A 27,721-nucleotide genomic window follows, 5' to 3' on the forward strand; every position below is an offset into this window, starting at 1 on the left:
GGTGATGACCGATTCGCGAAAGAATCGTGCCGTTAAACCGATTCTTTTGAATCATTTTGCAGAACCGATTCTCAAAGCGTATGTGAAAGGCATGATAACTACGAAACAACGGCACGTATGTGACAAATAGGAACTTTTATCTGTGAACAAAAAAAATATTGGAACTGACTCCAACGAAGCATCAAACACATTTAAATTGATGAAAGATAACGATATAAGAGAATCTAAGTATGTGTTACTTAAAAAAACGACCATGGACTTCTGGCAATCTTTTGGAATGATGATTCAAAAGAATCAGTGAATCGATTCATTGAAGCGACGGGACAAGCGAACCGATTTGCTGAATGAATCGTACTTTCCAACGCTTGCTGCTGCAAATCTGAACTGCTCGCTCCAACATGGCTGTCTCGACATCAGGCTGCCCAGCATTCAGTGATGATAATTTAATTTCGGTGGAAAAAATACGGTAGACATATCAGCCGGTACAAGTGACTGAATGTGGTGTTGACTGTGATTCATTTGGAAACAGGGAAGAAAAATACCTTATTACATCACACCCACACTTGACTACATAATTATGACACCACAGTGTACTTGTCAGCTTTATCCAAGAATGTGTTCACAAAATGTTTCTTTGACATCAAAATTAATAAGTTCCATGAATCACTGGTCTGTTATTTTGCTTCTCAATTATACAAATTCATTCTTATGCCACGCACAGCAGCTCTGAAAGCACTGATATATGCTGCACGCCTACACACACACACTCCAGGGACTTCGGGACAGGATGGATGTGTGCTGGCTTTGTCTTCTAGACACATCCCTAAAATTCCTTCCAATGACGTCTGACAGTTAGATGGCTGACCCCAGGGTCAGAAAGTTACACATGAGCCAATCACTGTCCTCTGCAGGGGCGAGAGAAATCCAGCCAAGGGCCTCTTCTGCAAACACCTCCATGAGAGGGCCTGATGCAAAACAGCTCCATGTTTATTAAGTCATATTTATTTGAATATTAAAAGCAAACACAGACTGCACATCAGCACTGCTATTTTAGGACATCATATTAAATCTGTGTTTTCAAGGGGAAAAAAGGGGCTGGTATGAGAGGAGATTCCGGTTAGAAGAAAATAAATGTTTTTCACAATAAATTATAAACATTTTTTTAATTATAAATAAATACAAATGCACCACCCTTTATTCTCATTATTGTAAAAGAAATTGTAAAAAATACAATAAAATTAAGTACATCGTTACTGATGTTGTACTGAATTTATTCTTAATTTAGCACAAAAACAGTATAAATCTCCAATTTAAATGAAGATTTAAACATCATATGAAAGAATAAATAAATATTATTAAAAAATAAGCTTTTCATTGATGTATGGTTTGTTAGCACAGGACAATATTTGGCTATTTTAAAATCTGGAATCTAAATATTTAGAAAATAAATTAAGTTTTGATATATTTACAGTAAGAAATTTCCAAAATATCTCCATGAACAATTTTAATTCATCTTTACTTAACATCCTAATTTCTTTTGGCAAAAATTTTTTAAATATAATGTATTGTTGGTTATTGCTACAAATATTGTGCGACTTCAAAAGGTTTTGTGGTCCTTATTGTTATAATGCAAGCACAAATTAAGACAAGCATATAACGTATCTAAAAAAACCCCTCAATTTTACTTGGTCTTTACTTGATTTTATTAGTTAAATGCTTTAGTTCAATTCATGTATAAAAAGAAGAAGTGAAAAAAAAAATTGTGTGAGATTCCCCCAAAACATTTCAGAGAAAAAATAAATACAGATCAACAATAACAAAAACAGAGACAGTAGTGTCTATCAAACAAGGTTTCATACAATCTTCCAGGCCACTCCAGAGACACCGCAAGGACTGGCACACTGTTACACAATCTACTCATTATGGCTACAGTCCATCCTCAGGCGGCGCTGGTGTTTGGACCTCAACTCCCTTTGATCCAGGGCTTTTCAGGAAATTGTGTACATGGCAGCTCCACAAACTTCACCCGAATCTATATTAAGCTTTCTTGGAATAAGAACAGCTTTCAAAGGACTCAAAGCGTTCAAATTAATTCCGAAAGATAAAGAAAAACGTACATTTTACAGCTGCAAGCTTTGCTTATACTCAGGCAATACAAAAATATATTTCCACAGAGACCGTTGACAACCTAGCTTTCTCACTATTTGTAGAAAAAAAGCCTTGTAGTCGTTGTTTCACTCTCTTATGATAATTTTTTTCAATCTTCAGGATTTAGTACCATCATTGGCTCCATTCAAAACCAGTATAAACATCTCTTCTCACCAAAACCTAATTGGATTACATGACACCTTTTAAAGTCAACTACACGTACATTTCCTCCCCTAAGTTGAAACAGCCAAGCAACAACTTGCATGTCACATATCCTGATTCACCAGTTTATGTGGTTAATAAAACCTTTATGTAGTTAATAAAACAATAATCGAGTCAGCTTGTTTAATCTACTCTCCAGATGGCAATTTTGCCATCACGGTTTGCAGAGCCGCTTAGTATGTATCTGTCTTCTACTGAGAAGAGAGTTTGAACAGTGTCTTCATGGGCCTCAAGCTCCTTCTCGACCATCAGGCTCTCAGAGTCTAACACAAAGATCTTTCCCACAACCTTACTGAGGCCTGACCCACCACTACAACCAATCCAGACCTAAAGAAAGAGAAAGAGGAGACCATGTCTTGTGTGTATGTGTGTATATATATATATATGTGGTATGACTGGAAATTCCATGTAAAGGTCCCATCTTACCTGATCTTTCACTCTGATCATACAGGTGACCCCGCTGCAGTTGGGGAGTGTGACCCATTTAGGTGGTTTGAGGGGGTCACTGGAGTCCCATACACAAAGCTCTGCTGAGTCTGTGAAACTTGTCCAGATCTGGCTTTTCTATAAAATCGCATAACAAGAGCCTGAAATCCTTGATTGTATCTGAGCACGTTATAATTTTATGCAATTCACACCATTTAGTGGCATGGCTGACCTCTCTGACTGTCTGGGTGTCAAACGTGTTTGTACAAACAGCAAGGAAAAACTACACACTAAAGCAGCATTAAGCTTCAACGCATCACAAATGCTCATTTAGTAGAATTATAAAGTAAAGATTTATAACTTTAAACATGCCTTTTGCATTTATGTATAAAGACCCGTTTATACAGTGTATATGTATTTATATGTATTTTAGGACGGGGGGTCATATTTAGGGGTCATATTTGGTTAAGTACAAACCTCAATAAACAGTGTGACCCTGCTGAAGAATGTGGTTTTCACATCACCTGGGAGGGAAATCTTATAAAGCAGAGCTCCACTGGGACTCAGCTTCATGACACAATCCCTAGCCCCTTCACAAACAACAAACACATGCTAAATTTAAATTAAATATTGTATATATTCAGATTCATCTCATTAATCATTTAACAAGTTTATTGATTGATTGTATTACTGATTGTAAAAACTCTATACAACAGTTTTGGACAGTTTTACCAGGCTGATGACAAACTCACCACACCACAAGGCATCACCGTAAACCTGAATGGACCGCAGTCTGTCGCAGGACAGATTAAACTGCCTCTTGACCTTCAGAGAAGGGACATCCCAAACGATCACAGTGCCATCTGCACTACAGGAATACACCTGTGCTTGGCTTGGAGAACACATCAAAATGACATTTCCTGTGAACTATATTCTCAACCCCAGCTGCCAAATATACAGAACATTTCACAAGCAATGCCGCCACCTGCTGGTGACACTGTTAATTGTATTATTGGAGTAAATAATATTTATCTTTATTTTTGATCTATCTATAAAAACAAAAAAAATATTATTATGTTACTACCCAGTACTCACCCTGATTTGTTGTCAGGGTTCAGTCTCTCCAGGGCAAAGCCTGTGACCTCTCCACGGTGTTCAGTCAGCTGTTTATGGCACAGCATGCTGCGAGTGTTGATTATGTAAATGACGGAGTCCTGAGAACCAATCCACACCTGCTCCTGATCCAGTCCCATCATGCAGTTCTGGGCACAAAAAAAAAGACTGCTGTGTTAAATCTGTTTTGAGAATTAGACTTTAATTTTCACTCCTCCACAGATCCAAAAACTACAGCCAGAAGTAAGAGACACCGGAAGACAAAGCTGCAGCAGTGTTCCAATCCACAACATCATACAAAATTTACTGTGGCAACAACAAAAAAATGAGCCCCAAAAAACTCATTCTCACCCACTGCAGTGTCACTAAACACAGAAAATACCAGATTTGCTAATATCAGTGCCTTTTTTTCATCTTTAATACGTTAAAACAAAAAACATAATCTTCAAATCAAATAGCAGCACCTTACCAGCCGAGATTCTGCTAAATGAATGCTGTTTTGCTTTAGGGACCAACTGACAGCATCAAACACAACCACTTTCCCACAGCTGAGAGCACACCAGAGCTTAGGGTTTCCATCCACATCTCTGTCTGGGAAAGTTAACTGGCCTGGAGGAAGTTAAAGAGAGTTATTGATCTAAATTCTCAATTAGGTTTTATTGTTTTCCAAAATCAGATTTTCAGTAATCAGATTTTTAAAATAATAACAATAAAAATTGAAAGTGCCCCTATTATGGATTTTATGAAAATGACCTTTCGTGCAGTGTGTGGCACAGCTCTAAGTGAATGAAAACATCAAAGTTGCAAATCTAAAATCGCACCGTGTATGAAGTCCACGTCTCATATTGACGACATCATGACACATTAGCATGCTAATTCATTCTTTACCACTAGGTGTCGCTTTTGGCGTGTTATAAAAGCTCACAAACACTGCTTTAAATGAAATCCGCCAAAAACAGGAGGGGTTTGGAAAAATTTATCACTGAACGAATAGTCTGGGAGTCACTGAACAAATAAGGTAAAAAAAAATAAATTCATATTATAAAAATATAAAAGTGATTTTTGATCTTGCATTGCTCACGTTGCTTGTCAACCTGTTGTTGGAGACTCCCAAAACCAACATGTGAACCATTTACAACTCCTAATAGAGACACTTTAAACTGATGAACAAATGTATTGCTATTCTGCTATTCTGAAGCACACAGGCATTATAGCATTCCTTCACTATATAATTAATTTAATTAGCTACATCCTACAAGTCCAGGCTTAAAAATGGGTTATCTGAAGGCTTTCAAGCGGGGAGCATGCGGAGTAGCATTTAGGTCAAATCTCCACACTGCTCTCCTTGTTCCCGCTCAACAGTTAATTGGACAATTCCGCACCACTCAAATTGAATGTGACACTGCCTTAACAAACAGTCCACGAATTGTACACATTCGCATGCCACTGGAAAACTTGCATTTTGATAACTTGCGTATGCTCAATTCAAAATAGTATATAGCTTCGTCTAGTACTTTTAACTTCCAGTATAAAATAATGTGCATAATGATGAACTGGCAAAATCTCTTAGACAGGACCGATCCAGAAAATGAATGAGGTTTGAGTAATTAACGACAGAATTTTATTTCACCAAATACTTCTGCTCGCAGACCTGGCGTGTAGAGCAAGACATCGATGGACTGAGGGTTCATCATGTTCTGGGACGGATTGATCTTGTGCTTCAGAGCCTCTGCCGTGGGTCTGGGGATGATCACGGGGACTGTGGGAACGAAGACAAGGGACTTTCATGCAACTGTCTTGTTTTGATCATACAGTTAGGAACTGAGACACACCTTGTTGTCGTTGCTTTTCAAGATAGGCCAGTTTGGAGGCAGCACAAACAGCCTTCGGTGTCTGTAAGCAGGCCACCACCGCATCCATAAGCAGGACATTGGTCAGTGCCTGCTGCACGTACTGGGGGTCCTGATAAAGAAAAGAGTTTGCTGACCACACACTAAAGTACTTTTTAATGTGCAATGACCTAGAAAAGGAATAGCAGTTATCTCCTCAAACGAAGAAAGAAACAGAAACTTGAAAACCTAAAGAAAACACATGGAACAATGCACATAGTGAAGTGTGTGTTTATCTAATGGCAGGAAATGGGAAAGAACGAGCAGGGCATATCAAAGCATGTATGGGATTGTGAAAACGTATTTCGACATCTGCAAATTCCTTTGGTTACCTTACCAGTCAAAAGTACGTGGTCGGTAACTGAAACTGAAAATTCAGCTTTGCCAAAATTTCACCATTTTTTAAAATATAAACAATCGTTTTTGACCATATTGCCGTTTTTCCTGTATTTTCAACAAACATATTGTATAAACCCTTTGTCGACATTCTTTCGAAAAAAGAATCCCTTCCTTTGAACGTTAGGTATATTTTATTCTATTATTAGGCTGGTAAAAAATGGTTGATTTTATATTTCATTTTGATCCCAGCTTTAGATATTTCACAGTATGGGTGAATTTTACCTTATGGTTGTCTGCCATCATTCTCCCAGCCCACATCTCCTTTACCATCAGGTTCCACAGTTCACACTCAGATTTTAAATTAGCCTCAAACATCTCCCTTTTTAGGCTGTTCTTGATCTTTAGAGATGGGATCCTCAAAAGTGGGAATGAAGCAGTGGAGATCTTTACTTCCTGGGTTCACAGGAATTCATCATTCATTAATACAGTTACCAAGTTTGAAAGTAATGTTACAGGTGTTACTCACAAACCTCAATGTCCCTAAACTTGGCAATCTCAACGTATCCACATCTGCCTGTGGTCAGCAGAAAGAGCCTTTTCTGAGTCATGGCAATTTTACCAACACCATAACTGGTCTTCACAGAGCGGGACAGCTTGTACACACACTCATTGTTGTCTAATCGTTCCAGGACCTCGGGAGGCAGGTCAATGTCTTGTGCTTCTGCCTCTGCCTGTTTCCAGAAGTTATAAAACAGTCTGAACATCTCTGGATGAATATGCTTCTGCCCACCTGAGCAAAACAAACATATTATAACAAAATATTTGACATAATATCTCGATAACATTTTATTTTTCACATTGCTAATTAATATTTATTTTATATGGTATTCTTTTTGTAAATACATTAATAAATAAAATACTACAAGCAAAATTATAATATATAGTCGATTAATCATATATTTCTTAAATATTAGAATTGAATTATAATAGGAACAATCTATTAGAATTTGACAATTTATATTCTTTTTGAGGTATGCTAAAAATTTTAAATAATATAAGCTTTTAAAAAGACCAATATACACTGCCGTTCAAATGTTTGGGTTATTTACCATTTTTAACGGAGCCTTTTATGCTCATCAAGGCTTTATTTATTTGATCAAAATTAAAGATAAAAAAGTGTTGAAACTGTTCTTAATATTTGTTTAAACCTGTGATATTTTTCCTTTGATTCTTTAACGAATACAAAGTAAAAAAGAACAGCATTTATTCCAAATAAAAGCTTTTCAAACAATATGTCTTATTTTACTATCACTTTTATGACATCCTTGTTAAATAAAATTAAATAAATTTCTTAAAAAAAAGAAAAAGGAATGTACTGACATCAAACTTTTGAATAGTAGTGTATATTGTAACAGAAAATGTATCTTTTTAACTTTTTGTTTATCAAAAAAATCCTGAAAAAAAGTATCACAACCCCCCAAAATATTAAATGCCACTTTTTTTCAACACTAATTATGAATCAGCATATTAGAATGACTTCTGAAAGCTCATGTGAAATTGAGACTGGAAAAATAATGGTACAATTTCAGCTTTGCCTCCCAGAAATAAATTATTGTTTAAAGCATATTAAAATAACATTTCAGACAATTCCTTTTTTGTATTTTTCATAAAATACGTATTAAATAAAAATCGTATTGATCCCCAACATTTGAACAGCAGTGTATGCGAATCCAACCGATATTGTACCAAAATATACTCGTGGTTTTATACAATGACACACTACAGCTCAAACTTACCGACAGTGAGAGCTTCAAACAATCTCTGTGAAGTGGCCATGTCCCGCACAATAGCAGACTGCTGAGTGCACTTCACAAACTCCCCCAGCTGCATGGGGCTCTTGGGAAGCTCAAACTTCTTCACGTGATCGTCCAATTCCTCATGCTCTATCTTTTCATTGTTCTTCACCTGACAGATGAGCCGTCTGAGCTCAGATCTCTTCTCTGCCTGGACTTTCTCCTCATTCTGCAGAGAGTCCACCAGTGTCTTCACCAGCTCTCCGGGAAAAATCTCAATATCTGTTTTGTAGAGGTTCTGGAAGTCGATCAGGGCATCCAATCTCTTAGAACTCAGCATGTTGATGAGGCCGCGCAGGTAAAAGTATCTTGCTAGCAGGGAGGAATCCTGAGGTGGTGTGGCTGATATGGCTTTGTTCAGCTGGAGGATAAGATCTCCAAAGTAATGGAATATGTTTTGATAGCTGAGTGGAGAAGGGAATTCTGCAAGCTGGAATATCTTCACTGGCCTGACTGGAATATTCATCGCTTAAGGGATAAGGAATTTTTTAAGGATGGTTAGTAATGATGATAACGATAATCTGAATTTAGCTGTGCCGATGCGCTTATCTTACGCTTATCAGGAAAGATCTTAGTGGGAGACATCTGTTTGAGGACACTGAGGTGTTTCTTGTTGTCCAGGTCAGGAAGACTTGAGCCCAGACGTTTACTCAAACCGCTGTCAAAAGAGCCTTTTCGCAAAACTATTTCCTTTATGGTGGGTCTACGTGAGCAATCCATCGATCTACTCAATCTACAGAAATTTAGAAATTATTACAACAAAAATGCATCCCTGCTGAATAAAAGTATTAGTTCATAAAACAGTTTTATTAATATGTCATTCAATACAACTTACTTTTGGTCTTCTGTCTGAGTCCTAAGCTCCATTTGGGTAAATGTATCTATTTTACCATTCAAACGCTCTTTCAAAAAAGAGTGGAAAATGTGTGTTTCCAAGACCTGTCATGAATAAAAAGCCATCAGTCGTACAGTTTTATTTGTAAAGGCTGAGGAACGGACTTTTAAATATAAATTCACCTTTTTATAAAATGGCTGGTCACCTGGCTCCCTGGTCTTCAGAAACTCTTCAGTGTTAAAAACTCTGTGTTCGTCATTAAGGTAATCACTGACATCTCTTGAAAAAGAAGCATTATTTTAATGATACATGTTTAGAAGACACAAAGTCGGTTGTAGTTTTGTGCACAGGCGTACCTAAACATGTTAACGATGAGCTCCAGGGTGATGTTTTGTATTTTCAAATTGAGCCTGTGTTGCCAGCGTTTTCTCTGCATCCGCAGCTCATTAAGATTGCTACACATCTTCTGATGAACCAAGTCCAGGTCATAGTGTAATTGAAGACCTTTCCTTCTACATGAAGATCCAGCAAAATAATTACAAATCTTACAAATACACAGCTGTTTATTAAATAAAGGGCTCTGCCTGGGGCATATACCATAAAGCCGGTTTGGCTGGCTTCAGCAGGTAAGTTTCAGTTTAGATTGCACCATTATTTGTATGATTACTGTACCCTTAAATTAATTTCAGATGCTGATCATCAAAGTCGAAAAATGTGTGATAGAATTATTGGGATTTGATAACTCAAAACTATTCCTGTAAGCCTGTTTTTGTTCAACTATTATCACGGTACAGGCCCCCGAGTTTCATCAGCTGGGTCTGAGTTTATTAATATCTCATAATAATAAAGACTCTTAGAGCTAGCAAGACTGCAATTAATGGTTAAATGTGTCTTACCGACACTTGAAACGCTGAGCAGCTGCTTGTGGGGTGTCAGGGACGTCAACATAATGACAACCAGAGCAGGACACGGTTCCCTCGTCAATATCGATCAGAATCAGGTCATCTGTCAACTGATAAAAAGATCACAGAAATTGACAAGCTGAAGATTTAGGGAAAATGTTATTTCTCAACATATTAAAATTAGCTAGGGACAATAAAACAATTAAAAATTACAAGGGAAAATTATGTTTTTAAGGGGAACTAACATAATAGCATCTATAAATGCACAATTATACTGTGTGAAAAATATATTTTTACAAATTAAACGGTATTGTACTAAAGCTAAAAGAAATGATAAAATATTATAAATAATTATGAATTAATATTTATAATAAAACATATTTTTTTTCTCTATTAAGGTGCATTTTAATGCATAATAACAAATTCATCAACTGAAATCGCTAAAAACCTTTTGTACACTCAGATTTTCCCCAGTCCCACTATCAGCCCATTTTGGACCCCAATTTGAAAAACCCTGAACTACAACAGCCTAATGAGATCAAAGGGATGATTAATTAGGGTTTACCTTGGCAACGTCCTCATAATGGCTGATGTGGCATCCCATGAGGAAGGCAGTCGGTGCCATAACAAAGTCAAGCATATGTTGGGACAGTATAGGCACCAGTGGGTGCTGCCAGTGCAGAGGCCAGATATACAGCATGAGACACTCTACAATCAGGGTCAGTTTGGCCCAGTCCGAAGAAAAGAACACCATACGCTGCTCTGTGAGTATACTGGCCATGATCTGCAGAGAAACAGAGACATAAAACATTTTCCCAATGTCACGTGGACCCCAACTTTCAGTAACATTTTTATTAAATCAAAAAGTTCATCCATTTAAAATGAAACTCAAAAAAAATAATCTAAAATTGACTGGTATGGATTTCCAGAAAGCCTGTGTTCATTCAAACTGCTAACAAAGAAAACCCCTCAATTTTTGTTGCGCCCATATTAAGTCATCAGCATTTATATTTGACCTGCAGCAGCTCTCTGGACTTGAAGCAGAGGAGTGGAAGATGTAAGTCCAGGTCGATAACAGGGTGGTTTTTATCTTCTCTGGATGGAAGGACAATCGTCAAAGGTCGCAAGGTAAACATCTGATATGAAAAATAATGTAAATATATTTCCCCATGTATTATGTATTTTGTCATTACATTATAACATATCATAGACTTTTTCACCTTGTTACAATTTTATTTCAGTTCTCAGATTTCGCTAAAACTTCAGACGCTTAAAAGAACCCACCACATACAGCTGACCAGGAGGAGGAACTGGGACTAGAGCCAGTTTAACAGAGAACTCCCTCACTTGCTCTTCCATATCAGTCATTTGACAGGTTTTGAGCTGAACTAAGAGGCTGTGGATGAGAAAGTAAAAATTTAGTAAATGGAAGAAAAGAGCATTCTCAGAGCATTCCTACAATTACTTGTAGGTTGAATGCTATGAGAAGCGTAAATGCTGCAGCTCTGCAGTGATATCAAAATAAGCTCTTTTGTTTGCAGTTTCCTGCTTTAATTCAACCTAATGCAAATAAATGTGTTATGGGTGTAAAGAAGAATACGATGGACAAACTGAATATTTTATGAAGACATAATAAAAGAATTCTTGTTCTCACAAATATTTTATTGCTTTTCAATAAACAAATAAATATCTTGAATCTTACCTAGACAGACAGTCCTTGAGTGCACTGTAATATGGGTGTTTTGATATAACACATACTGCATAAGCAATGTAAATTTGTGGAGACTTGTACAAGGGCCGATGTCCATTCTGCATCCCTTCCTGTACAAGTGTTTAAAATAAAACGTTTGAATATGTCAGTGCCTCAATCAAACTGCATCACCAGAACATCACCATATGGTCTGGAAATTACTCAAAATCACAAATTCAATTTCATTAATTCATTCATACATCCTTAAACAAATTATGTTCATATGTGTGTGTGTGTGTGTGTGTATCCTATGTATAAAACATGATTTGACAGAGCTATATTCTATAATGTGATGGAATTCATGATTTGTGCATGTCCGATGTCCTACTTTGTCCTAATATGTCCATTGTCCTAACATGAGCTATGTTTTACTTTGAATAACCAAATAAGGCATATTGAAATGTTACTATTTTAAACGCATATTCAATCCACAACATGCAAAACAGTAAGAAAAAAGCTGCGAATCAATTGCCTAAAATTCAATAGAAGAACATTTGCATATTTCACTGTGGAATGCAATTTGCTAATTCAAGCGCAATAACTGAAATAATTCAACCATTAAAATTAATATAGGAATAACAGCAAGATAAACGTAGTGCAGTATATGAACAGATTAATAATCTTACATCTTAACAATTTAGTTTCTCTTCAGCATTTTATATTGTGCCCATGCAAATGGGAATAAAGATAAGAATGCATGCACCCCTTCTGATTATCGGTAGTTGTACAATATATACACACACACACATTGTATGTAAAAACATATTAAACTTTCCAGTTAGTTATTTAGCAGCAGGTTAAAATTCAGCACAGGTGATCTGTCAATACACAACCTTAACGAGAGCCTAGGTAATAAAAAAAGAATCTGACCTGTATTGCTCTATAGTACTGCAAAACTACTCCATGAGACTGGTTTCCAAACATGTCAGTAAAGACTAGGAAGTGGAACTGTTCATCCTTTTGCTCCTTAGTTATCTGCAGTCCACCTGATTTAAAAGAAAGAAATGAATGTTAGTCTAATCTAATCATTCTGAACTAATGTTATAGATACCGTGAACTATTTCACATTTATAGTATGAATTGCTTTGACTATGAATTTTTTTACTCTTTATACTGCTGTGAGCTGACCTTTGCCATTTTCTACACAGATTTTAAACTGTTTCTCAAGTATTACAACGTGTAATGTATGAAGATCTGCATGGAACAAGGTTGCAGCAGACGCACTGACGTGATTCGACAACAAGAAAAGCTTTTGCATTAAAATTGGTTTGACCTGGAAAGCAGAGCTGTGGCAGAGCCACCAGATCCAGGTCTTTGGGAACGCTAACATTCTCTGTGGTTTCTTCTTTGGGGTTTCCAGCCTTAATACCAGACCTATCGTTTTTCTTTTTAATGAAGAAGTGCTGTTGCTGGCTCTGGCTGGAGCTTGTCTTGGCTGGTTCACAGACACTCTCTTTAGACACAAATGGAGGTGCATGGACCTGTAGGACCTCAGGATCCGGCAGAGGACATCCATTCACCTGGACACAATGCATTTTAAAGACCACTGATGTGACAGGAGACTTAATCTGATAAGAATGTAAATATAATTTTAAGCCTTTTTTTCTAAAACAAAATCGACTTTTTAGGTGCAAAAAAAAAAAATCTAACATTTTTTTTAAATAATATAAATAAAATAATAATAATAAAATAATTGTATGTACCTTGGCACCTTTCACAAACTGCTCTTATGAACTTCTATGAATGGTAAAATTTATATATAAAATTAATAATAATTATTATTTTCTATAAAAAAGAGAACTAGAATTTATTTACTTTTTTATTATTAAAGGTTAACTTGAAAATGAAAACAATATGCAGGAATTCCATCACAGAATATATATCTCTGGGCCTGTCCCATCATGTTTGATGCACATCATGTTTTTAAATAAAGAGATCCAATGTTGTTTAAGGAGGTGCCTTTCCCCTCATAACAGTGTAGAAGAAGGAAATAATTCTACCTGGGACAGCTCCTTCAGTTTATCATATGCAGGACCAACAACGATACATGCTTCTAGTAATCCTGAAGGCAGACCGTCTGCCATTGGGAATCAACAGGACCGGCACTCCTCATAAGATCTGTGAACAGAGAGTTTAGTGAAGAAAATACACATATTCACATTCATGTAGAAATCTCTTATTACTAGTTCCTGAGTTGCAAACCGAAAACTGAATAAAATAACACTAAACATCGATTCACATTGTTGATTATGTTTGATTAACTTTACATATGCAATATTAAGTTATATTAACACCTTAAGTCAGGGTTAACTCAACAGCAATAGAGTGGCATGGTTGCGGGAACAAAGAAAATAAAAAAAAAGATGTACAGGCACCCCGGAAACCACAGATAAAAGAGATGTGTCACTAATCTCATTATCCTGCTCTGGGAAGTTCCAGGGTTAAATTTGACTCATGTGTGTGTGTTGTAAGAGTAAAATGTCAAAAAAAGAAAAAATCCCTTCTGAACAGCTTGTATATTTTAATAACTGAATCAGAAAGCACACATTCAATCCACAACTGAAACATGCAACTCACAGTAAAAATATAATTATGTGCAAGCCAAACTAAATGTTAAAAAAACTGTAACAAATGAGCTGTAAGTGAATATAAATAAATAAAGTTGTAATATTTTACTGTAGTAAGCAGGAACATACAATAAGCATTTATCTTCAGAGCAGTCACTGCTTATGTTTTGACTAAATTTATTTAAAAAAAAAAAATCTAATTCAAGCACGATAACTGTAATATGTAAGCATTTGCTCTAATAGGAATAACTGCAAAAATCTAATTAAATCGACGAGTTGCTGACGCTCTCTACGAAAAGATAAATATTTGGAAAACTGTTAAGGCTACATAAAGCGATAAGAATGCACGCACCTTTGTCGTCCAACGGTATTATGAAAGTGAAATTACGGACTGGACAGGTGGAGAGACAACAGGATACTTTCCACGCGCTCCAGTGAGCAGAGTGATCTGCGCATGCGCTCTACGGTCAACAGCCACTACATGTTTTCCATGGACAGCGCTACTGTTAACATGACTGACAAGCATGGTTTTTACAGGACACGTGCTCTCAGGTTTCGCTGACACTGCTGTGTCTAAACAAACTGAGAAGACATGAGACGGGATGAAGGTGACTCCGACTGATTATAAAAGCTGTCCCGAGTTTATTACAGGCGGGAAAGCAGCGGCAGGCAAAGTTCAATAAACACAAAAACACATCTTATATTAGCTTGACCATTTTTAAATGTTAATTCACCAACAGTTGTTGATTTTGAAGTTAATAAAGACTGATGTGTGTATAAAATGCCAACTCAGTGTTATTTTATTTAGCCTACTGATTTATTGACTAAAGATTTCTACGACAATGTAAAACATTATATAATACAGTATATTATTCGACGTGTTCGATGTAACCGTTATTATTCAAAAGGGACGACACGATTAGAACGTGTCACGTGCTCGTATTTAAAGTCTTGGAACTCACTAACTCATTTTGCTGGTTTAAGTGTCGGAGTAGTCTGTTTTCAGAGCGAGTAACTGCGTTATCATGGGATTGTTTTCACGACTACAAAAGCGTTTAAACTGGAGCGTGCGAGCGAACACCAGCAATATGTGTGCCGATCAACACCGGGCGGAAAACCCTCCTCATCAGCTCGACGAGACACCTGCTGGTGCTGATAGGATAGATGAAGGGAGTAAGAAGGCAGTGAGACGAGAGAAAAAGAAGAAGAGGTTTTGGAGATGTGGTCTTCATCGTTATTTTAGCCAAAGGGGAACATTCAACGTGGTTAAGGCAGAGAAAGGGAACCAGAGTGGTCTGAAGATCACATATGATGATAGAAGTTTTGATTGAAGGGAAATTATAAGTAGGGAAATGTTACTTCTGTTCTCCTGAAAAAACACCTGCGCAGATACTGACATTTTAGAGTGAGGCAAATAAAAGCTTTTTGAGTAAATGCATAAAACTAATTTCACATTTTAAAAATAAACAGCTGAACCATTGCAACTAGTTATCAAAAAATTTCTCCTTTTCATTGATAGCTTAATAGATCTTAAGATAGCTTTAGGTGTCATTACCAAAACAGTTCTGAAATAGATTTATATTGTCTAAAAACAAATTTTTAAATGATTTTTTAGTAATTACTATTCCTTTTTTAGATTAGACTTCTCCACAACACGTCCCTGTTGTAGAGATCCATGCTCTTCATGCAGCTCCAGCCTCTGAAATCCTCCCTGCTGTAAGAGAACAGCTGGAGCAGGACGTCCTCCAACATTAAGACATCCAGAGTTAGTTTGACTGAAGAGGATGAGCTGTGGAAAGTGGAAGAGCTAGGCAAGGGTAAATTTACTGCCATAATGAATTAAATACAGATCGATTGGTAAATCTACAAAGTAGCTAGTAGCGTCTAATGAATTAGGCACGGTTACTTTTAAGACGCATGGATCCAATGTAATGATGCACATCCTATTTCTTTCTTAACCGTTTACGTTCACTTAAGAAATAAATAGATTTTAAATGTTTTTATTAATCGCTTTTAAAGCCCTGAATGGTTTAGCTCCTCAATATTTGAACAAGCTCTTATCACATTATAGTCCTGTACATCTGCTGCATAAATCGCAAACAAAATGGCACGACCTAAGATGAGCAGCATTGAGGTTAAGCAATCTATTGATACGGCTCTATGGGCTGCGATGACCCTCGTGGCCTGTGATATTCTGATCTGCATCCTCTCTGCCATTGTCGCTTCGACCTCCAACTGTGGATGTTGTGACCGCTGCAGATCATCAGAAACAACTTATCCAGTGGCTAAAAACACTTCCATGCTGAAAGGATCAAATGTACTCACATGGATGTAAAACAAATGGTTCCAAGCTTCATCTCGTTCCTTTAGAAAAGAGAGGCTCACCCGCAAGACAACGTTTGGCATCATGACAGAAACAGAATTAGTGTGATTGTACAAACTGTGCCCGTATCAGACCGACTTATTTCGAGGAGCTTGAAGAAATTATGGTTTGTGAACACAAATTTTCTTATATAATCATGTTTGTCATTAGAAGATTATCTTTAAACTAACTGGTCATCTAAAACAGGAAGTTGTGTGTTATTGCAATATGAACAACATTCATAGGCTTTTCTAGACCTGAAGACTGAAGGACGAAAGACGATTGAGATGTTAACATCACACTTAAATCTGATATTAGTCAGATTTATTCTGTACAGGGCACACTAGGACACAGGTCCTCCAGGATCAAGTTTGATGCCATAAAAAAAGAATGCGCAGGTGTGTAGTACCCATGGTCTCCAGTAGAGGGCGTGAGGGGTGGCAAATATACAGCAATTGTTTTATTACAATATAAGGACTTATAAAGGTCGAAAGGAGCATGTTTGTCTTATAACAACAGTATATTAAAAGCTGTTTGTATCTCTTTGGTGATAATATATCCGCCACTCCAATTTCATTGTTATTTATTCAGATATCCTAAGTTATTAAAATAGTCATTGGGTTACGATTAAAAGCAACCTTGCACGTTTCTATCGTCAGAAAACGTAAAGATTAAGAAACAGTGATCGAAACGACTACATAACCAGCTCTCCCTTTCAAAATTGTTATTCTGCACAAAAAAATTAAAAATATCTGGTTTATAATTAAGCCGCTGTTTGATGAAGTCAACATACAACTGCGATGGAAAGCGCTACTCCTCGAATCCCTGACAATACCTGCTCAAATATGACCTAAAACACAACTTTCGAGAATTTAAAGGGAATGCACTGTTTCCAACATTCTTCAAAATATCTTCTGTTGCAAGTTAGATGAAAAAACTAATAGGCCACATCCTGCGAGGCTGCATCCTGTATCCTGCTTAATATACTTAAATTTGTGTGAAAGCTGCTACTTTTAATTAACAAACGTGAAAACAGCCTAAATCCCTTACAGCCTTTTCTGAAGGTTAAGCATTTCTTTTCACTGATTAGTAATAGTAATAAAATAGCATCAAGCTATTTGAAGCCAATAGGCCTACATTTTGTAAGAATTCACTGTACAACTGATTACACGTGTACAGAAATTGTAACGTTACGGTAATTGTTTTTAAGATTAATTTTACATAGTGTTTTAAATACTATTTATGTATCACCCAGCATCTCATTATGTACACACGCCATCTAGTGGTCACTAGATGGTCACACATATTGTGTGCGTAAGGACGGTCAACAACCATAACACAACTCATTTCAGATTCAAACACGTGCTACGGTTTAAAACAAACGAGCATTAACACAGAGAAAAGTGTAAAACTTTATCGAAAGTGAACACAAATTCAAAGTAAACACCTGGAATAGATTTTCAATTTGGTTCAAACACTGAAAAAATGCACAACAGTACCACATATACAAAAAATGCTTAAAGAAAAGAAAAAAAAGTGTTCGTCTTGTTTATGAAACGCACACACACACACAAAGAAAAACTTCCTGTTTGATTAAATAGGATACAAAGCCAGCCTACTGACCTCTGTACAGATGTCACACTTCCAGCAACATAAAAAAATAAAATAAAAAATCAACATTTATGAGCATATGAGGCCATGTCTTATTTAGTCCACTTAGCAAGTTTCTGTTACTAATGTAGAGGAAATATTTGGCCTGTCTTCTTAAAAGAAATAAGTGAAAAAAAAAGTGTGTATATAAACTACACAACAGTACTGGAACAGTATTGTGAATTTTGGCTGTGAAAAATACTGCCACTGGAGTGTCATCACTTGAGATGGAGGCTGAAACTAAGTAAAGATCGCTATCACAGCTAAACACACTTCTTCATTCCACACGCCAATCACTGCTGTACAGCAAAGCCATTTCCTTACTCGGTTTCTCAGCTCTCGTGTTCTTCCTACCTCAAAATAGTGTACCTAAGAAAATCAAGTTTACGAGCTAAAAGCAACTCTCAAAACCAATGTCTTGCTCAACATCTAGAACCAATGGAAACAAAATGATTTAGCATTGTGCATAGATAAACAGAAGTGAGCGTTTTGCGCTCAAAAGCAGCAGCCGTCCAGCTTTCCCCTGAGTGTTTCCTGTGATACGAGGCTGAGGAGGGGAATACAATGATAATCAGACAAATTTTATCACTGATAAAATATCAGTTTTTTAAAAAAATGCAAAGTACATCTCGTATTTAAATGCTGATTTGTAAAGTGAAATATGTGTTAAAAATATTAGAATGTGAAATGTTTTCAAACGTAGTGACATAAATCTGAAAAAAAAAAAAAAACAACAAAAACGAAACATGCTTTTGTGTAGACAATGGGGCACAAATAATAAATAGCTAGAGAAAGTGTCTCAAAAATCACATATTTGACTCAAATAGGTTCCTCTTATTCTTTCATCTTAACTTACTTGTGCATTTTTTTGATTTGTACTTAAATAGCTGAAGTATTTTATGTTCCGACACTCAAACTGAGGATTCAACCTCTGGCCTGCTGGAACTGTTCCTTGGTGTTTGCTTCATTTTCTCTGTGCCGTTACTGGAGGCGGCCTCTGACTTATCGTCATCGTCATCATCTTCGTCGTCAAGCGTATCAGGGTAGATGACGAGGAAAGCGGCAGCGAGAAAAGCAAGAAAGGAACCCCCCGCTGCTACCATCGGGATCACTCTGACTGTACCGACGGCGTCTACGACTGCGCCGAGCGCCGATGCCACCAAGATCTGAGAGATGTACACCTGACATGTCAGGATGGCGCAGTCGATGCCAAAGCCTCGTCGTGAGTTTCCGGGGCTGTGATGAATGTACTATGACAATGTGAAAGAAAGATGAAAGAAGCTGATTGAGAGCACTGCTGCTGTGAGGAAAACCGCTGTCACAAATCAAGTGCTACTGGCAGCGAAGATGAATTCTGGAAGAGCTTATCTTACAACATTCAAAAGGTCAGGAAGATTTAATTTAGGTGAAACGCTTTAAATTGATGAAAAGAATAAAGTACATGCATTAATTTGCAATATTAATGTTTTTACTGTATTTTTAATCCAAACAGTTGCAGCCTTGGTGAGTGTTAAGTGACTGTAAATCATTAAGAATTAAATTGTAACAATTCTGAACTTTTGGTATTTTAAATGATTTTTGTTTACACGAGTTAATAAAATGATACAGACCTCTTTGATTTCATGGTACTGTCCTAGCAGAGCGTAAGGGCAGTATGACATGCTCATAGAGATGATTCCCATGGTGCTTATCATCACCATAGCAACATATACATTTGGGAAGATGGACATGATGGCTGTGCCCACAGCGTAGCCTAGAGTCCCCAACATATAGACAATCTTTATGCTTAGGTCATAGTTGTTCAAGATCCTTTGGAGCACATCTGTGAAAAAATTGATTATTGATTATTTGGTACGAATAATACACAGAATGGACAGTGGCATGGAAACAAAACAAAAAGGTTCACATAAAATAAAATGTTACATAAAATGTCTGACTAATTAGCATTTGATTAAAAGAATTACAACAATTTTAACTTTACATTGCAGGAAAACAACCAGCATTCTGGATTTTTCAGCATTACAGATATGAGACAAAACTGTTACTTTAACGCTTTTAAAAAAAAAAACAGCTTTTTCCATAACAATCACGTGAGTGTTTAAATACAGAACTGAAACCTGATCACACCACTGGACGAAAAAAAAAAGTGCAATCCTCATCATTAGCCAAGTTTTTTATCTGAATAGCACACATAAAGATGATACACACCTGAGCAGAGCGCAGCTGTAGCTGCATAGATCACAAGCCCCCAGCAGCCCATCTGTACACCTTTACTGTAGTTCTGCAAGGCGGTGGAGTTAGCAGCAGCCTGGTTTTGAAAAACAATAGGATATCAAAAATAATCAGTATTACATGCAGTAAAATAAGAGCCTGTAAATAGCATACAATGTAGACTAAAAGTAACACCTTGCTTGTTTAATAATTTGGTAAGATAGTAAAAGCATTGTTAAAACAGTCCATGTGTCATCAGTGGTTTAACCATAATTTTCTACGAGAATACTTTGTTTCCAAAGAAAAGCTTTTATTCAACAATTCTTCTCTTTTGTAATGTCGCATGGAATAATTTAACAATGTACTCACTATATGTCTGTGTCTGGAAACATTTCAGTTACATTGCTTTCTACAGAGGGTCAAAAAGCTGTTGGATTTCTTCTAAAATATCTGCATTTGCATTTGTAAGTCAAACATGTGTGTTTTATGGCGTGTCCACACAAGATGAAAAACAAATATCCGCATTACTCTTTCTAGATTACTCGAGGGGTGTTTTACGAGCCACTTGCATGACTAAAAACAGCATGATCAACCATGGTGGAGATCACTATAATCGCTGTTTTGTACCTGTAGCGAAAGTCCCAAATACAAAGAAAAGCCAATTGGCAAAGTGTCTGGGTTCACAGCTCCATCCAGAGGAGAATGAGGCTATGCATTAATGTGTGTTACATTTTACTACTGTATACACCAATATTATTATTATTTTATTTTTATTTTTTTTTAATTATTGATACCATCTGTGTAGCCTGCTAATTCGCCTGGCACAAATTAAGTAATTAATTTCAAAATTGTTTTTTTGAGTGACCTATCCCTTTACATGCATAGTTGTTATTTTATATTTAAATTACAAGATAAGATAAGGAACTCTTCTTACAGTTGGGTCTCCTTCAAAGATGACCTGGCCCATGAAGTCCGTGTAGAACACAGCTTGTGCGATCATGGAGAACCAGGTGAGTAAGTGACACACACACAAACGCCAGAGCTGAGGAGGCATCTTCAGCATTGACAACCAGAGCAGTTTGACCGTCGTACCGCCATCCCCATCCTCACTCTCTTCATCCTCCTCATTCCTGCGGGACGCAGAAATGCGATTTGGCTGCAACTTCCGCCGCTCATGGCGTCTATCGATTTTGTCAATGTCATTCAGGCTTCGTGAAGATTTGATCGGCCCAGCCATGTTGCCGTAGCGCCTTCTCCATTGAAAGCCCACACGTCCGTAATAAGAGAAAGTGAAGGAGGGCTGGCGGTAGAAGGAAGGGGTGCGGCGACGCACTGGGACACCAGATGGACGTAAATTGACTTTGCCTGGTTGATTGGCGGAATTCGCTGCTCCAGTGATCAAATTTTCAGAAACAGCGAAGCTTCCGTTAACAGTTTTGGCAGCTCCACAGATGTGTTCCCCACTGCTGTTGCAATTCTGTAAGTGGCGGTCAATGAACTGACCTGCATGGCTGTTGTTGCAGCAATCTGATGTTGTTCCATCATCTTGTAGTCCCTGGAAATCCTGGAACAAAGTGGGTTCGATGTCGCACAGAAATTGCCCATCGCGATCCAAGTCCAAGTCTGGGTCAAGCTCTACAGAAGCTTCTGGCATGGCTAGAACAGAATCACTTTTACTCCGCACCAGGTCGATGTTTAGAAAGTCTGATGAAACATCCCGCTCAGAACGGTCATCCTCATGGACTGAAAACAGCTCCTCTTCAGGGATCAGTTCTAGTTGAGGTATGAGACGAGAAGATGGAAAGCTGCCATAGAGCTGGACAGGAGTAGGCCTTTCTTCATCCTCATCCTTCAGAACCCCTGGCTGATTGGGGTTATATAAATGTTCTTTGATGCTGAAAAGATGAAGTGTGGCAGAAATGATAAAGATGATGGCAGCGAAAAAAAAGAGGACCTGCTCTTGGGCCTTAAAAGCTCGACCTAGGAAGGTATTGGTCCAGTCCAGCCCTCCTAGCATGTAACCTAAAGCACCTCCAAGCCCTGAAAAACAGGAATTATGTAAAAATATATTTTTTAAATGAAGTCTCTTATGTTTACCAATGCAGCACTTACTTGACCAAAATATAGTAAAAACAAAAATGCTATTACAAATTACAATGTACATAACTTTTTTTATTTCATATATAATTTTAAATTAATCTCCTTCCACGTAAATAGAACATTTGTAGTTTGATTAGATATTTCCTAGTGAAAAATTTTCTTCTAAAAAGAGAAAATGTTATGGAAATGAAATGCTAAAAAAAAACAGTGCGTCTTCTAGTTCAGATCAATTTATCACTCCTAGTCCCAGAATATACACCTGCTGAGAAAGCATGGATATTTAGAGCCATGTCCTGTTCCTCTGTATCAGCCACATCCAGGAGGTAGGCTCTGATTGGTCCATCCAAAGCATCAGCACAGAAGTCTAGAACCACCACACCAACAACGGTCAGCACAATCCCAACCGGCTGATTAGTGGGAACATCACCCAGAGACAGTCCTGTTTGACACAAAAATGAATATAAAACTGTAAAGTCCAATCATATATATATATATATATATATATATATATATATATATATATATATATATATATATAAAAAAAATTATGAATATGTAATATAAAATACACAGTGAATGGTCTCCTATTTAAACAATAAAGACTTGTAATTCTATAGATCTCTGTGCATGTTTTACATATTTTAGAAATACATAAAATAATTACCTATAAGAGATCCATTAAGAAATAAGGCCACTCCTATTAAAACTCCTATACACAGAGCCAAAATGAAGGGTCTCCTCCGACCCCATTTCAAAGTGCAACGGTCACTTGCTGAGCCAATCAGAGGGGTGAAAATTAAACCCAAAATAGGGCTGAGGAACCAGGTTAAGCTGTAATACTGCTCTGGGAGACCTGCAAGAAGAAACAGACAATGATAAGTTCAATTCCAAGGTACAGAGAGATCAAAAGCATATTTTTAATAAACATTTTTAAACAATTATACCAATATGGCAACCCACAACAGCTGAAACAGATAACCAGGCAGATTTTGCAAGTCTGCAGTTCATTAACCTGTCATTTAAAACACTATAAAGCTTTCACATAGGATATCTAAAATTGTGTCATAGTAATGAAGCAATCAAACTGCCACTGAGTCACCACATTTGATAATAATTCTATTGTCCAAGTAAATGAAAAGGGCATGAGAAATCTGAAAAGAAGATTTGGGATTACTCGGTTGTGATGATTCATAGCAAATCGTTTTAACGGCTAAGGGAATTTTCCATGAGTCTGGAACTCGTGCCAGGACTGATGACATAGTAAAACCAAAACACTTGATTACTCAAGTGAAACTTAAACGTCAAACTTCTCCTTTTTTCAAGAGGTTCAAACATGTAAAAGAACTACAGGTCATGTTTGTGTCGGGATAACAACTAAGAATGTGAGAACAGAAAGTGCAGACAACAGACATGTCACATGTCAAATTTGCTGATTGTAACCCTTCAACTTTAAAGATGGACAACTACCCAACCGCATTCAACCCTCTGTGGAGCAGGTTAAGGTCCAGCATGAAGTAATGAAGTAATCAGCCTGTATTATAAAGCAATAACACTCAGTGTTACGACTCCCAAGGGCCAGAACTTAAAGAGATGGTTTTGTCAATACACACGGCATTTAATGTATAACGGGAGAGAATTTTATCCTGTTTACTCAGACTCTGGTTGATTGTCTATTAAACCACACTTAAAACTGCAATTATTTTACCTATTTTCTTATCAAATAGGCTAATTGAGATTTTAAGGGACACATATTTTTCCTAAACATGAACCTTAAACGGCGTAAACTGATTGTTTTAGCTATAATAAAGCACGGATAAGCTAGTTTTTTGAGGAAATGGCCTTTCAGAGTTTAGTGGGATGGATATTCAAGCCATTAAATCTACTAAACTGCTTTTGGTATGAGATCAGAGGGCCTTCAAAACAATTCAAACCTTTTGTTACATTAACCCTGTAGTTTCCTGAGAGGATCTATGCACATTGATCTTATTCAAAATAGACGGAAACCGAGAGAAAGAGAAATGCGTACACTCACACATTCTCTGCATTCCATGCAAACACTACCTCGTCCATTTTTGCATGCTACTGTGGAAACAAACATCCCTCCATCTTATTACTACGACACAGGGTTGGTCCCTGTTCAATGATTATGAATAGAGGCCTTAAGCCTAGGTTGAATTTAAAATTTAAAATTAACCCTCCATTTATGGATAAGAGTGCATGCCTGTTGAGGTATCATGAGCCTTTTTAATGTTTTGATGCTTAAAAGATAAACATTTTGTTATTATATACAAAATAGTGCAGCAAAAATATTCAAAACATTCATCATAGCCTAGATATATTTAAAATGTTTACATCTTCTATGGAACACAAAAGCAGATATTTTGAAGAATGAAAGTCAATAGGGTCCAAAACAACATTAGAACCTGGTATTCAAAAAAGATTAAGAGATTTGGAATTACATGTTAATGGATATATTAGGACTTTCTGTCTACAGACATGAAAAAAGTGACTTGTTAGGATGACATTTGATTACTAACCTAGCTGCAACAGCACAGGAGTTACTAGTGCTGTTTCCATTGCGTAGCAGAACTCCCTCCCGAACATAACGGCACCGTGCATGACCCATAACCGCTTTGGGATATGGTTCACAGAATCCTCACTGGCCGAGTCTTCTGACATCTCCACTTCCCTCTCGTGCTCCTTCTCTGCATTCTGTCCACCATTCGAATCCTTTTCTTGTACGACTGCCATTTCCAGCACCGGAACGGACTCCGTGACAGCGCTCTTAGGTGCCATGCTGGCCTGCATATACGACGCTGGTGCCTGGGGTCTTGATCCAGAAACGGTTCCTGTGGTACTTACTTCTCACAAGTCCAGACTCTATTCTCTTTAAGATGATCTTTCATAATCCACAGCAGGCTTCTTATTATAAAACACCCACAGTCAAAACAGAGGTCATGTTGTTCCATATATTTCAGTGAGAGATCTACCAACCGTTGCAATGAATCCTAGTCCATATAGAGCTTTGTTGCTGTAACTCACGAGTCATGTTTTCACGAAAGGAAAGAGAGAATTGGGGGAGGGCATGGAGAGCAGAACAGGTGGATGTTCCTCTCTGTGCTTCCATGGAATTACTTATTAATCTAGATGAGAGGCAGAGAGAGAGAGAGAGAGAGAATGAGAGACAGAGAGAGAAATCTTGGCATTAACAAGTGATATCCAGAAAGATCAAGGCAGTGGAAAAATGTCAGTGAAAAAACAAGACGGGGGGAAAATCCTGGCATTGCGACAGTAAACATAGTTTTAGCAGTATTCTGACTTATTTCGCATATCTGTAATCCCTGGAGATAGAAAGATGAAATAAAGTGACTAAAATAGGGAAAAGGCTCTGAAAAGTTAACGTTTTAAAGCTTTAACTGAGAATCGATCGTTAAAATTTATAAAAAGAGAACATTTCCTACACTTGATCGAATCATACACACAAGTTATGTAATTTTACATACATTAAAATAAAACGCAGACATATTCTGAAATTTTTATTTTAATGTTTCATCTCGCGCAACCTCAATTATCTGTTGGCGCCACAAAATAAATGTCTACTGCCGTACTGATTTTTAAAACCAATAAAACCCTTTATTTGATGCATTTATGAAATGTAAATCTACAATAAAGTGATAAGAAAAATACGTGCCATCTTTTTGTCGATTTATCATCCCACCCGGATACCGGAAAGCTCTCCAAGGGCGTACAGTTGCTATGGTTACGTCCTCAAGCAAACACTTATTGTTTGCATTTTTTTTGTCAAACACAACCTCTAAAATAAAACTCCCATAAGCCTACATGCAAAACATACGCACTTTTAAGTCTACTTATACTTTCCATCGTCACTCAGTAAAGACAGCAACAGTGTGTAAAGTTCCAAAGGTCATAAATGAGTTAAAATTACACAATCCCGCTGCTGTAGCACTATAAAACTTAACAGCACATGTGTACGAGCACTAAAGCCATTTAGTTTCCTCTAAAAGCTAATGGGTAGAAGAGTAGCTAATATGCTAAAACTAAATTATTACATACATATAAACTAGTATGTATAAGTACATAAGCATAGCTATAAATAAGTATATATTTAGTAATGTTTGGCTACTAATTTGGATCCAAGACCCGTGAACGTCTCCCACAATAACTCTATAATTCTTAAAAACATCGTTAAATACCTTGTTTCACCCGACGTCAAAAAAATCCTTTTATGCCAGAAATATTGTCCCAGATCAAGCGAAGCAGACAAGTATAGCAAGAAGTTGTTGAACAAACTGAAGTGACACATACAGTGGAGCCAAAAATGTGTCACTTGCGGGTTACATGAGACGCCCGAGATAACTGTCCACCCCCTGTGCCCTACACTGATAACGCTACACCCAGAGGCTTCTGGCAGCCCAGGCCTGCTGTGACAAGAGTCAGGTGGGCGAATGGACACCTGTGTCAGAGACTGACCTGAAAATGTGACAAGCAGACCTGGGGACAACGTATAGGAGGGCAAATCATCTGTTATTAGGAGACCAGGCGTGGCGAAGACTTGCTTCACTTTAATCACGTGCACCACTCTTTTAAGAAGCCTATAATAGATCATGCCTAAACACGCAGGGTTTCCTGTTTGAGATTGGAAGTACGCATGGAAACCTAACACTAAACCCGGTCGTTTTCAGTTAACAGCCTAAGATGTTAATGTCAGACGCGTAAACAACCTCGCTGGCTAAAACAAATGTCAATGGCGTTACCAAACCGACACCATAACCCGTTCCCTGTGATTTTGTCTCGGATTTAAAGGATTGCCAGATCATTAGACTGTTGCATGCAGTCATGTGCCCCGATAGTATTTTGGATACTTCGCATCACACACATGATTATCGTGTTACCAACTGTATCACTTGGAAGGATGAAGTTTTCTGATCGGGAATACGAGCGAGCTATTGCCAGTTATTATGCGTTTGGGATTTTGCTGAACTTTATATGAATCATCAGTCTGATTAATGGTTATGCGGTCTGTTAGCCCGGACTGCTAGCCTGCTAATTAACTTGCTTCTACTGTAAATTTAACTGATACCTTCAGTTCCCGAGGACGACGAGCGGTCCGATTAATAACAGGCATCTTCATTTATGGGTAAAGAAAGAATATGAGCATCCATTAGTAAATAAAGAAAGATGTTAAGGAGCCAAATGTACCTGCTCTCAGGTCGCGGATGTACGCTACTGCATCTATTGTCTGCTCGTGGTTGCCAGTTGTTACGCTCTACAAATCCCCCTCATCAGGAGTGATGTAATATCGCTCTGTCAAAATCTGTAAACTAAAACCTAGA

At 37.4% G+C, this 27,721-nt stretch overlaps 2 protein-coding genes across 7 annotated transcripts; both read right to left on the bottom strand.

Moving 5' to 3' along the window:
* Positions 1 to 1,679: 1,679 nt before the first annotated feature.
* dennd3b (DENN/MADD domain containing 3b) lies at positions 1,680 to 14,486 on the bottom strand. 2 transcript variants are annotated; one of them, XM_043260057.1, is made up of 24 exons: positions 14,397 to 14,486; positions 13,478 to 13,595; positions 12,751 to 12,997; positions 12,348 to 12,463; positions 11,430 to 11,548; positions 11,012 to 11,123; positions 10,744 to 10,863; positions 10,293 to 10,511; positions 9,722 to 9,837; positions 9,182 to 9,337; positions 9,008 to 9,104; positions 8,826 to 8,929; positions 8,545 to 8,723; positions 7,934 to 8,458; positions 6,668 to 6,927; positions 6,420 to 6,590; positions 5,742 to 5,871; positions 5,561 to 5,668; positions 4,379 to 4,518; positions 3,892 to 4,058; positions 3,549 to 3,688; positions 3,274 to 3,386; positions 2,797 to 2,934; positions 1,680 to 2,697 (listed from the first exon to the last, which is right to left on the bottom strand). In XM_043260057.1, the coding sequence occupies exons 2-24, from the start codon at positions 13,559 to 13,561 to the stop codon at positions 2,494 to 2,496; spliced, it is 3,765 nt and encodes a 1,254-aa protein (XP_043115992.1). In that variant the 5' UTR covers positions 13,562 to 13,595; positions 14,397 to 14,486; the 3' UTR covers positions 1,680 to 2,493. The 2 variants fall into 2 exon arrangements, with proteins under 2 accessions (XP_043115992.1, XP_043115993.1); XM_043260058.1 differs by lacking the exon at positions 13,478 to 13,595 and having other exon boundaries at positions 14,397 to 14,468.
* Positions 14,487 to 17,805: 3,319 nt separating this feature from the next.
* Positions 17,806 to 27,662, bottom strand: slc45a4b (solute carrier family 45 member 4b). Of its 5 annotated transcripts, none has more exons than XR_006252805.1 (9): positions 26,582 to 27,379; positions 24,905 to 25,510; positions 23,032 to 23,220; positions 22,627 to 22,806; positions 21,202 to 22,307; positions 20,265 to 20,364; positions 19,667 to 19,878; positions 18,913 to 19,306; positions 17,806 to 18,603 (listed from the first exon to the last, which is right to left on the bottom strand). XR_006252805.1 is itself a non-coding variant. In XM_043261104.1 (9 exons), the coding sequence occupies exons 3-9, from the start codon at positions 25,173 to 25,175 to the stop codon at positions 18,968 to 18,970; spliced, it is 2,397 nt and encodes a 798-aa protein (XP_043117039.1). In that variant the 5' UTR covers positions 25,176 to 25,286; positions 25,362 to 25,510; positions 26,582 to 27,379; the 3' UTR covers positions 17,806 to 18,967. The 5 variants fall into 5 exon arrangements, 4 of the variants coding, with proteins under 4 accessions (XP_043117039.1, XP_043117038.1, XP_043117036.1 ...); XM_043261104.1 differs by having other exon boundaries at positions 17,806 to 19,306; positions 24,905 to 25,286; positions 25,362 to 25,510; XM_043261103.1 differs by having other exon boundaries at positions 17,806 to 19,306; positions 24,905 to 25,289; positions 25,362 to 25,510.
* Between the last annotated feature and the right edge of the window lie 59 nt (positions 27,663 to 27,721).

This window comes from Puntigrus tetrazona, chromosome 16 (genome assembly GCF_018831695.1).
Source record: "Puntigrus tetrazona isolate hp1 chromosome 16, ASM1883169v1, whole genome shotgun sequence".
In the NCBI taxonomy this organism is placed as follows: Eukaryota; Metazoa; Chordata; class Actinopteri; order Cypriniformes; family Cyprinidae; genus Puntigrus; species Puntigrus tetrazona.

Bases quoted from the DNA above. Each gene is read 5' to 3' on its own strand.
- dennd3b (XM_043260057.1), bottom strand. From the start codon at position 13,561: ATGGCAGACGGTCTGCCTTCAGGATTACTAGAAGCATGTATCGTTGTT. The intron at 8,724-8,825 runs GTAAGTTGTATT...AAATTTCTGTAG, and splicing joins ACTCAGACAGAAGACCAAAA to ATTGAGTAGATCGATGGATT. The intron at 6,928-7,933 runs GTAAGTTTGAGC...TGTTTTGCTCAG, and splicing joins GTTTGAAGCTCTCACTGTCG to GTGGGCAGAAGCATATTCAT.
- slc45a4b (XM_043261101.1), bottom strand. From the start codon at position 25,175: ATGCAGGCCAGCATGGCACCTAAGAGCGCTGTCACGGAGTCCGTTCCG. The intron at 23,221-24,904 runs GTTAGTAATCAA...TTCTTCTTGCAG, and splicing joins TCCTGTGCTGTTGCAGCTAG to GTCTCCCAGAGCAGTATTAC. The intron at 19,879-20,264 runs GTGTGTATCATC...ATTTTTTCACAG, and splicing joins TACAGCTGCGCTCTGCTCAG to ATGTGCTCCAAAGGATCTTG.